The sequence below is a fragment of the Stegodyphus dumicola genome, chromosome 1 (genome assembly GCF_044657685.1).
Source record: "Stegodyphus dumicola isolate Sdum_Otavi_A_Nest chromosome 1, ASM4465768v1".
Taxonomy (NCBI): Eukaryota; Metazoa; Arthropoda; class Arachnida; order Araneae; family Eresidae; genus Stegodyphus; species Stegodyphus dumicola.
Window position 1 is genome coordinate 220,566,644 of NC_140768.1, and position 13,068 is coordinate 220,579,711.

Sequence of the window (13,068 nt, forward strand, 5' to 3'; positions counted from 1 at the left end):
GCGTTTTGCCTAACATTGCTATTTGTGAAAATAATCATGAAATGAAATTATATTTCGGAGACGAAATTCAATGGCGTTACAACCTTTCAACTTGCCGCAGTAAAAGAAGTATACGGAAAGGCACATGGTTTGAATTATCAAGATTGAGTTTCTTGAAGTGTTTAAGATTTATTTATGGTTGGAGGGAAGAACTAACTTCAGTTAAATGGTGTGAAAAGCAGTTGGAAATCAGTCATGGAACAGTTGTGGATTGGAATAACTACATGCGAGAGGTTTGTGTGGATTCTTTACTTAAACGTCAACAACGCAAAATAGGAGGACCTGGTATGATCGTTGAAGTGGATGAAAGTATGTTCACGAAGCGCAAAAACAACACGAGACGGATTTTACCACAACAGTCGATCTTTGGTGGAGTTTGTCGTGAAACAAACGAATGTTTCCTTGTGATGGTGCCAAACCGATCCATGAGTATTATATTAGAGACAATAAATGAAAACATCGAAAAAGGAACTACAATATATTCTGATTCATGGAAATCATATTGCACTGAAAAACTGGAAGAGGAAAGTTTCGAACATTTCAAAGTGATACAATTTTGTAGATCCGGAAACTGGAACGCACACGCAAAAAATTGAAAGACTATGGGGTAGCTCAAAATGGCGGAATAAGAAACACAGAGGAACGGCTCAGCATCATCTGGAAAGTTACCTCGCCGAATTTATGTGGCAAAAGGACACAAAAGACCCATTTGAAAAAATTTTAAACGATATTAAAATATTTATGCCTCCAAAATAAAAAATTAAAAAAAAAAAATTCTTAAAATTAACATTTGTTAACATTTTTTTATGTGTATACTGTGTGTTGTCGCCAATAAAGTCTGCTTGGCGAGATTTGCGCCGGAGAAAGGGAAATGGCGAGGTTTGCACCGGCGAAACGGAAAAGTACCAAATAATTTTGTATGATCTTTATTACTAACATCAAAATCCTTTATCATGATTTTTTATTTTTGCATAAATTTTGATGCCATAATATTAAGTATGTGTTCTGAAAACATAACCTCACTCTTTGATATCATTGGGTCATTTTGAATATCTTATTTTGTACTGGAATTGGTTCTTTTATTTCTCTTATATTAATGATAAAAGTTAAAACTATCAAAAAATGTAGTTAATCCAATCTATTACACCCACTGTTTTAAGTCAGTTATGTATTTTTAATTTTAAAAAGTTCTTTTTATCTTTATAGGCTCATTATGCCATTAATCATCATCCCAGTCGCCAACCATTGGGTCTTAATATTGCATATAAGTAAGATAATTTTTATGTTTTGTTTTGTTTCATGTATAATTTCATTGAATACTGGTTATATTAAGTGTGACACATATCAAAAATATAATCAAATTTTTGTAGACGATGCTTGCAGTTACTAGCTGGAGGTCTGTTTCTTCCTGGATCTGCTGGAATACCTGATCCATGTGAAGGAGGAACTGTTCGAGTACATACTTCGATGTCTCTGGAACAGCAGGTTATTTTTTAGAAAACTTAAAATTTTTACTATTTGATTTATTATAAAAACTCCTTGTTATAAATGAGTTTAATTTACTGAATAATTAATTTAATAATGTGTTTTCATGATCCAATTTCTTAATTATTTAATCAGACTAATTAAATACGTTGCTGAAATCATGTGAAAGCTTTTTGTCAATAATTTTTGTTTTGTTTACTATGTTTACTTTTATCTAAATTTAGAGATATTTGTTTATGTGATCCACTTTATTTATTTAATCAGTCAAACTAAATTAAATATGCTACTGAGATCATGTAAAAAGCTTCCTTGGATTTTTCAATGACTTCTATTTTGTTTTATATCTTAACTAGTGTAAATTCTCAAAGAAAAGGGTCTTAGGAAATAAGCAGTTTTTGAAGTAGTTCACCTAAATTTATCATCCTTGGAGTGCTGTATTGTTTATACTGAGCATTTTAACTGTTATTTTTTCGCTTGTTAAGAAGTAGAGTATAGTTAAAAAATAATAAGTATGCAGGCTGGCTTCTGTCATTAAGCATGTGTTTGTTCAATCAGATTGTGAAATTTCTTCATTAACTCTGCTTCTTCCCAAATTTTCTTTATTGCAATAAATGTTTTATAAGCGTAATACAAAAATAATTTAGTTTTCAATTCCACATATAATCAAATGTCAAGTTGTCAGAAAGCTCGAATGTTAAAAGTTATCAGAAATGTAAATATTTGATGATGGTTGCATTGGACAATTAGGATTTTTCAAGCGAGAAACATGAAAAATCACTTTTGCTCTTGCCAGGACTGAAATCACTGATCTTCCACTTGCTAATTATTTATGCCTCCAAAGCATGCACAGCATAATGCAGTAATTCCTTATATTCTCCTCTGCTAAAAGGATCACTAGAGAGAGGTAAAAGACTCCTTTGAACAAATCCAGATGGTAACAAATTATCATCTGCCTCATTTCAGTATAGATGCCTTTCAAAGAGTAGTAGGATTTTCAGAATGCAAAATATGAAAACTAACTGTTTTTGTTGGTATTTAAACTATTAATGTTTTACATGCTACAATAGCACTTATGGAGAAAGGAGATAATTCTGTTCGAAATTATACAAAACTTGTGGAATACCAAGAGCATTGTCACTAATCAGTTACACTCCCATGAAACTTATCAAGCAGCTTCCAATGTGATTAGAACAAGCTAACATGAGTGATTAGATTTTGAATGCAGAATACTAGTTCAAGCCTCACACAGGAGACATTTAGTTTCTGAGGTTGTTCATACATTCAATTTTCCTGAACCCAAGAATATCATAGTGTAATTCATTGAAAGCATTATCAGCTTACAGCAGAGTTGTCGACCATGGTTGCTTAATGATCATGCACACAGTCCTCACAAATAGGCGAATGATTTGAATAAAATAAGATTTACATTAAATACAGGAAGAATCACAGATGTATTTTTGAGAATACAGCAAAATTTAGCATTGTTATATTTGTATGGAATATGGGGACAGAGTACCTTTGTTAGTACCAGGTTAGAGAGACACTCATGATCTTGTAAACACGTTAATTTGAGCTTGGAGAAGTGCAAAAAATAGCCTGGTCCATTGATTCATAATATTAGTTGCAATGAGATAATAGTAGGACTTAAATGTGGCACAGATTATATATGGGCACAAATCCATGTCATAAATAAGACATTATCAAAATTAGTGTTGACTCTATATTGGTGTGGGATATGTTTTGAAGCCAAGGTTTGAATATTATGATACTGATGTGGTATTGTTTTCTTTGTTGATTTGGATAACATGATACTTCAAAACAAATCGCTAAGTGTGAATTGCTATGATAAGCTGTTTAATGACCATTTTTAACCCTTTATGGACTTCTTGTACTTCAATGATGGGATTTTCCCATTATTGTCCCCACTGTGCATGTCATCTGTCTAAGTTTACTGAAAATTGTCTGAGAAGGATTCCTGGACATTCCAACGAAAGAGTTATTTTTAGAGATAACAGATGTAGTGGAATACTTTTGGGTTGTGTTTTAAAGTTCATTTTTGCAGAAGATTGGATGGTATTTATGGGTTGATATTCTAGATGGTATTGCTTAATATTTTATCAGAAGACTGTCAATTTTTAAGAGCCTGTGGCTCATCAAATGTTGCACTTCATTTGAGAAGAGAGTACCTCCTCCATTTAATGTTTGATAAGTATCTTATGTTTTTTGGCTCGTATATGTTGGGTTGTCAAGAAAGTAATTTAGGTTTGCACAAATAGATAGTATTATATTCATTTGTTATTCCTCTGTAAACTCTCATTCTTTTGAGATTTGGCAGTTGACACTTTTAGGTTGCTATATAAAAAAAAAGCTTCTTTTTTTTTTTTTTTTTTTTTTTTTTTTTTTTTTTTTTTTAAAGCTGGTAGTTTCTGTAAATTTTAACATGAGATGTAAAAATAAACATTTTGTTACATAAAATAAATGCACATAAAATAAACATATTTGCATATTTTAATTTGTTACTTTCATAAAGGCAAGAAACCAACACAAATAGATATATGAAGTTTATGATGTTGATTGCTTAACAGAATGCATGCATTAGAATTTGTTTAAAAAATTTCGTTCCCAAGGTTTTTCACTGGAAGGAGCATTCTGGATAGCTTCTGAAGTTAATAATGACAAAAATTAAAGCCATAATTGAATCAATTGTCATATAACTGTGTGAGAGATTGCAAAAAGGTTAAATGTATCACACACAACAATTGAAAATCACTTGCGATGTCTTAGATTCATTAAGAAGTTCGATGTTTGAGTTCCATTTGAATTAAAAGAAATTCACTTGCCATAGTGCCACACATTTTAAACGTAAAGCAATTGACCTTTTTTTGAAAAGAATAAGTACTGGTGACAAAAAGTGGATTGTCTACAATTACCTTAATTTAAAAAGATCATGGTCCAAGTATGGTGAATCAGCACAAATTATAAATTATAAGCTAAATTCCATCAGGAAAAGATTTTGCTGTCAGTTTGTTGGGGTTACAGAAATGTTGTGTGTTTTGAGTTGCTTACAAGCAACCAAATGATAACTCAGTCATTTACTATCATCAACTTATAAAATTGGAGAAAGCAATCAAAGAGGAAAGGCCATAATTGGCAAATCGCAAAGGAGTCATGTTCCACAGCGAAAATATGATGCCTCACACACATCTTTAGCAAGTAGGTAGAAGGAATAGAACCTCTATGTTTAAGGTAGAAGGAATAGAACCTTTATGTTTGGTTGCAGTGTTGTGAGAGCTTCAGTACCATATCCTTGAGCATTATTGAGAGTTAGGAGAACTTTAAAACTCAGGTTTTATTGTTCTGAGTAATGTTCAAATTCTTAAATGATTGAATTTTCAAACCTATACATTAAAGAAGACTATTGCAATGCATCTGATGCTTTTCAGCATACCATGTGTAATTGAAATTCAGCCAAATTAAATTAAGACAAATTAAGGTAATCCGTATTCTCAAAATTGTGTTCTGCAATTCTGTGTTGGGCAGAGTTACAATAACTTCATCAAATAAAATATTTCATCTGAAATAAAATAAATGTTTTGCTCATTATAACTGAGATTGATGTTTGTTATAGTAATTGCATGAAGTGCATCAGTCAGTTATGTACAAGAAATGTTTAAAATCAATGAAAGATGAAAGCTTTGGCACATTACTCCAAAATATTGATCTAAGTTGCAAGAGTTAGTTCCAATTTTCATTTACTACAATTATAATATTTATTTCTTCAACAGAGTTGCTCTTTCACAATAATTACAATTCTCAAAATAAGTTTTTCATTTGCAAATTGTAAATAACAGTATAAAAAGCTAGAATTAACCAATAAATCTGAGCAAGGATTGTTTCATCTTAACAATAATGTGAGCAGTTTATAAATTAAAAGTAGTTATGTTTTGAGTCAGATCTGGGTTACATCAACCAACCTTGCAAATCTTACTTTTTAGAATGAGTCGGCAGCTTTTAACACTTAAGTCAAATCTAAAAGAAAATCATCAGTGACTCTGGATTGTCATGAGCATAAAAGCCACAAATTAGGTATCATTTGTAGCATGGGAAGGGGATTTTTTCCTAAAACAATGTCTCGTCAATTAACTTTAACAGATTTAATTTGCAAACGCAATATGAAAACAATTATAAAGAATGCGGATTTACAGATGGAGGTGTATTAAACAACTTTACACTGTAGCATCACCAGCTGCAAATTAGATTTGGCAGTTCTCTCCAGTGGTAGTAGAATCAGAGTTCACATATTTGGAGGAAGTATCTCCAACAAAAGCCCAGCCTCAAAATACAGGGAAAATTGTATAGTTTCTATTTATCACAAATGTATAAAAATACTAAAGTTAGAAAATCATTATTATAAAACTCCTCATCCCCAAAACTGTGTAATTGTGTATAATTTTTCAAAAATACTATTTCTTTCCCTGCTGGAGCTTATGATTCATAAGTGACATCATCTTGTAGTAACAGAACGTAATTTCTATGTACCTTATCCCTAGTGCTATCATTTCCTTGTGCTTCTGTGCATGTAAGAAAATAAAATAAATTAATATTAACCTCTGAGTGGCACAGATTTTTGGATGCATGTATGAACAACTATTTAAATGCCATTTATTAACTAAATTTATATAATTACTTATTATAGTCTTCTTTGAAAATTTCCGTCCATCAAGATGATGCTTTCATCATTACAGAAAATAAAAAAAATAAAAAAAAAAAAAAATATTTGAAATTATAAGCTAATGTATACCAAGTGACAAAAAATGTCACGACCAGATAAAGGCGGTGAACAGCAGCCACCCAGGAAGTAAAAAAATCTTTTTTTTTTTTTAACCTAAATTTGCTGTTGACAAAAAATAGTAAAAAATAAAAACAAACACCATAAATATAATCTTAAACACCTTAAGCATACTTTGGTAGTATTTAATGACCGTCTGTCATTCAGAGCAAGAAGATTAGTATGATGAAATACTGAAGAAAAGTGATTAACAAAATGATATAAAAATTAAAGAACATCATGTAAATAATTCTAAAAAAAGCAAATATACACATAAATAAATAAAATAACTGAGTAAAAATAAAATAATTCTTTTATTTTTAACTTAGGTCTTAAAGCAATAAATAAATTAGATTGCATTTCAGTATGGAAAAGGATATTTTTATTCAAAAAATATGTCAGAAAAAATAGTTAGTACTTTTGTAAAATGCAGCCCATTCTTTTTGGTTCTTTGTAAATTCCATTCAAGCTTAGAAATTGTTATATTATTACACATGTATATTTATATCCTAAATCTTAATTTGATGTTCATTTTTATTATTCTTTGATCATATTTCCTTCTTTTTATGCAGATAATTGTGGTTATTACAATCATACAGAAGTATTATTAACTTAATTATTAACATAATTATGATAAAAACTGCTACTAAAATATTATAAGAAATTTTTATTGTATCTGTTAAAACAGCTACAAGGGTTGGATAGAAATATTGAAACACATCTTAAAATGCATGTTTGAACTGAAATGTTTATTCTTGCAAAAGCTGTTGGTGGCAGTGATGAGTTTGCTCACTGACACAATCTATACAACATCCTCAATACACTGCAAATGTTATTCATTATCAAGACAATGTTCTGTGCAATCGTGAGTGCATCATGTCAAAGCTAAATGAATTTGAATGTGGGCAAATTGTTGGGGCTTGTATGGTGGGTGCTTCCATAACCAAGTTAGCTGAAGTGTTTGGTGTTTCAAGAGGCATATCTAAGATTTTTAACTCGTACATGAAAACTGAAAAAAACGGGATCCGCTAAATCACAGTGCAGACTGAGTGATAATGACAGACAGTCCCTGAAGAGGATTGTGATAAAAAGTAAGAGAACTACAGCTACAAAAGTGACTGCTGAACTGAATGTTGCACACACAAACCCTGTCAGCCCCAAACCAGTATGAAGTGGACTCCACAAGCAGGGTATTTTTGGGTAAGCTGCAATTCCAAAGCCACTCAGACTGTCATTTGGTCAAATGAGTCTTGCTCCATACTGTTTCCAACTTCTAGGTGAGTTTACATCTGCAGAGTGCCATTTCAAGCATGTTACAGAGATTGTTTGCTGCCAAGAGTGAAACATGGTAGGGGTTTGGTCATGGTTTGGGCAGCCATGTTGTGGTATTCCATGAAATACATCATTACCGTGCAAGGTCACATTACTGCCAAAGATTATGTGACCATTTTGGCTAATGGCACCCATCCTGTGGTATAAATTTTGTTTCTGAATGGTGTATACCAAGACAACAGAGACAGCATCCAGGACTGTTTTTCTGATAATGAGGGTGAACTTTCATACCTAGCATGGCCATCACAGTCACCAGATATCAATATTGTTATATCAATATTGTTGGGCCTTTGTGAGCTATTTTGGAGAGATCTGTGCGAGTGCTATCCACTGCCATCATCATTAACTGAACTTGTCAATGTTTTACAAAAGGAATTGTACAAGATTCCCTTGCAAAGCATACGAGACCTCTATTTATCCATACTGAAAAGACTGCAAGCCGTTTTTAATGCCAGTTGTTTTCCTACACTGTAATAGTCTAACAGTGTATTTTTTATTTTGGTGTTTCCATATTTTTGTCAATTCCTGTATCTTGTCTCCTTTTGTAATAGCTGTATTAATATTTTCAGGACCTTGTATGTTTGACAGCCCAAACTTTGTTAAGAGTTATGGCCCATGGAGGATATAAACAAGTATTAGGTTTGGAAATCCTTCCAAGTGAGTTCCTTTACCAATTTATTTATACTGTCAAATATTTTATTCATTTTCTAATATAATTAGTAGCATGAAATTATTGCTTAAACTTTTTAAGAGCAGCTATTTATTATACTGAACATTTTCCTTATTTAGAACACTGTTAAACAGATTTCAGGTATATTTCATTGTTTCTTTTAACTAAGTATTTGAACAATATCAGTGCAAACTTTATTTTAAACCTGTGATTTCAATAACACATAGTTCATCGTTATTTACAGGAATTTTGATTTTGTGTCACTTACTATAAATTTTCTATTTTATCTTATGTTACTTGCAGTAAGTTTAATAGAAAAAATTAACTGGAATAATTGGAACCAATTGCCTTTTGTTCTCATAATTCACTTAAAAGTAAGACCTTATATATTACATTTGAGAATTCACCTTAATTAGCTGATGTTAATCCTTTAATTTATATAAATTTATGGTTGTCCTTCAGATAATAGGGCTTTAAACTTGGCTGCCACAATTAGACTTCTTGTAATATTGTAATATATTAATAATATATTAAAATTATCAACTTCCCCTCCCCATCAATTACAGAAATTTGAAAATAAGCAGATGACAGTGGTTTAGGTAATCTAAATATATTGGAAAATAGGTCATGTTGGTTAAACCATTGAATTTCCAAAATATATGTAGATACTGTTTCATCTATAAAATATTTTGTAAAACTTTTAAGTGACATGCATAACATTCATGTTATTTAAGTATTTTATATGATGTAAGACAATATTTGTATAGATACAGATTCATCTTGGAAACAGGAAAAATGTACTTAATGTACGAAATGTAATATAGGTATCATCGGTATACTACCACCATGATGCACAACCTTTAAGTAAATTTGAGTCCAGCTAAGAATTATTTTTTACTTTGAAACCCCAAGTGAAACAATTATAAGGCATTAAAAACTTAAATTAAATTGCATAAGGAAAGATGTTCTCTGTCTGCATTTGCTTGCATTAGCCTTGTAAAGCAATCAAAGATATCAAACATTTTATCTACTTGGAAACAGTACCTGAGATATATTGAAAGAAAAAACTAAATATGGTTAATATAAATGTCATTAGCTGTATAATTTGTAGTCTATGAACTATTTGAATATTTGTAGTCTGCATTGTGATGAAAAAGTTGGGCAGTGCATTCCTGCAGTATTGTAAATGTATTTTCTTTCTTTTACAATTTCCCTAACTTATTTAGAATGTGAAAATTCAATACACAATGCTCTTAACTTGACCCACATAAGCTAGTTGAAATGTATGGTGAATATCCTAATTGCAGTGAGTGGCAACATTTATCTTTGCTGCATATAATGCTCACCATAGTGCGAGGATAAAAATGTGAACTTTTTGCCAAGACTTGCTATATACATCTCACCTTATTTTCCCTCTTCGTTGCCAATGTCTGGTGCCTCTGCTTCTGTGTGTTAATGTTTAAATGTTTAACCTTTTGCAAGATGCGATTTCCTTTTTTTAAATGTTAAATAAAGTTGATTTTAACTGTTAGCTGAAGAATTTGTGACTCTTAGATCTTTATGATGACATTCTGATGGAGTCTAATGGCAATAAACTTAAAAGTTTTTCATCCCAGCTGTATCCAAATGCACATACTGAAAATTTTGTCTAGGCATGGCAAAGGACTGCAGTAGATATGTGTATGATGTTTAACTTAAAACTTCTGGCAGTCAATCCAAGCGTGAGTCCAGGCAGCACAATCCTTTGACACAGAAGCTCGACAAAATGAGAAAGAACCAGTCTTTTGGTTTGTCATATACCTGAATGAGAAAGTCCATAGAGTGATTCAAATACTGGTCTCCGTAGTTTGCTGGGAACAGAGACATAGCTTTTCACCACTCGCGTCACAAGATTATTTAGTCCAGGAAACAATTGTATCTTTTGTAGTTTTAATGAGCTACTTTCAGCAGATAACACATGATTCAGTTCGTGATCATTATGTTGAAATTCAGCAAACTGTGCAAAACTTGTTACATCCAGCTTACCAGTAATTTGTGACATTACTTTACCAGTAATTTGTGACAATGTATCTGCCACAATATTTTTTGATCCAGGAACATAATGTATGTTGGTACTGAACAGGGCAATATAATTCATATGCCTAATCTACCTGGGTGATGCACAATCAGATTTTTTCCAAAATAAAAAATTGGAGGCCAATGAAGTGTATATATTATACAAACTTGTCCCTCAAGATTATGGATTTTTAAAGCGTGAGGAATCCGTGATTCCAAACTCTGCATTTTTTAGAATAATCTGAAAGATCCTAGCATTTGGTTTCATGTTAAATTGTATTGTTTATGTTGGACTCCTTGTAATATCAATTATGAGCCTTACTTAGCTGCATTAATAATGCATGTATAATTAATTCAATATAGAATATGTAAACTAATCCTTGTAGTTTGATAGTATTGTAACATTTAATGGCTTAGTAATGACACTAATCATTAATTATGTTTAATTTGGTAGGATGGTTGAATTTTGATGTGCCATTTTTATTTCTGTATACTTTGTTTATTCAGTTTCTCTATACTAACTTTAAAATTGCATTACAACTTAAAATTTTTAAATATGTTGTGGCCAAATTACAAATGTCCTGTGAGAAACATTTTAATTAACCCCTTCGAGCCGGGTAGCGAAAACGCACGCTTATCGCTGAGGCCGGCAGTGTCTTACGCGAGCGTCTCTCCAGGGCCGGGGGCTTTTTTGCTACTAAGCCTTAAATCCATGAAAATTCCGAAGTATCAATGCATTGTTTAATAATGCTCTATAGAGTATTTAAATGGCTTATGCTTTATAGATGTTTATATATATATATACTTTAATTACCTTATTTCTTGTTTAAATGCATATTTTACACATTTTATTTTAATTACTCACCATTTTATGAATTTTAACATTATACCTCTGAAAACTAAATATATTACTTAAAATTCTCTTTTCGTATGAAAAATTTGAAAACAGGGATCTACACACAGTCCTATGTTACATTCCTTGCACTCGTAATAACTCATTAGCCGTTTTGGAGGATTTTTCCGGGAATGTGAACAAATGAAGCATCGTCGTCTCATTTTCTTATCAGTCTCTTCTGAACAAAGTTTTGGAAAATGTCTTTCAGAATCAATATCAGAATTTCAGAATCAATATCTGAAATATTTTGCATCATTTCTGCTATTTCATGCTCTGTTAAACATTTTCGACGCTTCGACATTGTAACGGTAAAAACAAAGAATTCACGTCTAACAAGATCTAATTATTTTCTAAAAACTGAACTGCAAACCAAAATACCCAATGCTTTAGAGCAAATAAAACTTCTCTACTTACAGTAAACAACTACCACGTGCGAATAAAGTGCGATTTAAAGAGACGTCATAAATCACGCCGCCATTCGGAAACATTTACTTCCCCGTTTGTTTATATAATCAAAAACACGTGTATGTGAGTCATGCTTCTCTCATTTCAAGTAGAAGGTCTAATGTACATGTATCTGAAACCATATGGACATACAGTGCCATCTTGTGGCAGAAATTATAGTTTGAAAAACGTTCCAAAGTACTGGCACAAATACGTGACAGTCGGTAGAGAACGGAACAATCCTCTGGCGCGCCTGCGTGTTGGCCGGTAGATAAGCGTGTTCGTTGCTGGCACGTATACGTGACAGTCGGCGCGAAGGGGTTAAATTACTTTACAGGAGCAAAAATTACATAATGCAGAAACTGGGGGAAAGTGAAATACTTAATCTCTCTTCATGTTAATTTTCCTTATCACATATTAGATCTGTTATTAAGGTCAAATAATTCAGTATCATAGATGTTTCCTTTAATTCAGGAGAATGAATTTAAATGTTATATGTTATTTTTCTTCAGATCTTGCCACCGAAATGAGTGTATGGGATGGAGTTGTTGTGTCTCCACTCAGTAAGGCTTACGAAAAGCCAGCTGACAAAAAAGAGGAGGAAACTTCTGAGGATATGGAACAAGAGCATGAAGACACTATGGAAACTCAGGAATCCACTTAAGGAAATTTAATGTGGTCATAATTTTATTTTAAGCACACTATCTTGCTGTATATATGAACTTTAGTGACATGCAATGTGCATTGAATAAATATTTATAATATGCATTTTGTTGCTTTGGAGTTTCTTTGCACATTACTGAATCAGATTTGATCACAAATTTTACGTAGATACTTTAGTGCATATTCAGTGCATATTCCATCACTTTTATCACTTTATCAGCAGTCATTCTGAATTACTGTCATATTAACCAGTTCACCATCTGCCCCAAGAAAGACTCATCCATTTGAAATGCATCTTAGTAATGGTACACTCTCGTTGGAGTGAAATGTGAGCTGGACTGTGACCCACTGTCACAGATTTATTATCGTGTTTTTCCAAACCCCAGAATGAGTCGAAAATGAAAAGAGGTGATTGATGACTTTTATTTCCAACATGAGGTTGCATTAAGATCACAGCAGGGCTGTATCAGGAAAGTAAAGGATGGGCATCACTTTCTTCAAATAGATACCCCCCCCCTCAACATATCTCGTGAGATCCACAACAAACAAAGAGGTTTGAAGATTTTACATGATATATTTTCAATTCCTAATGAATCTTTGAGGATATAGGCTTTATATTATTCTCTGAACTATGAATTTCACTATGTTATACCTAAT

At 32.1% G+C, this 13,068-nt stretch overlaps 1 protein-coding gene across 3 annotated transcripts in view; it reads left to right on the forward strand.

Annotated features, from left to right (window-relative positions):
• Nucleotides 1-12,516, forward strand: part of LOC118184554 (interleukin enhancer-binding factor 2 homolog) — a 58,799-nt gene extending 46,283 nt beyond the window's left edge. For all 3 annotated transcript variants that reach the window (XM_085825844.1, XM_085825834.1, XM_085825839.1), the window contains 4 exons: nt 1,246-1,307; nt 1,410-1,524; nt 8,254-8,341; nt 12,261-12,516. In XM_085825844.1, coding sequence (XP_085681970.1) covers nt 1,246-1,307; nt 1,410-1,524; nt 8,254-8,341; nt 12,261-12,412 — 417 coding nt within the window. In that variant the 3' untranslated portion in view covers nt 12,413-12,516. The remainder of the gene's footprint in view (nt 1-1,245; nt 1,308-1,409; nt 1,525-8,253; nt 8,342-12,260) is intronic.
• The last annotated feature ends 552 nt before the right edge of the window (nt 12,517-13,068 follow it).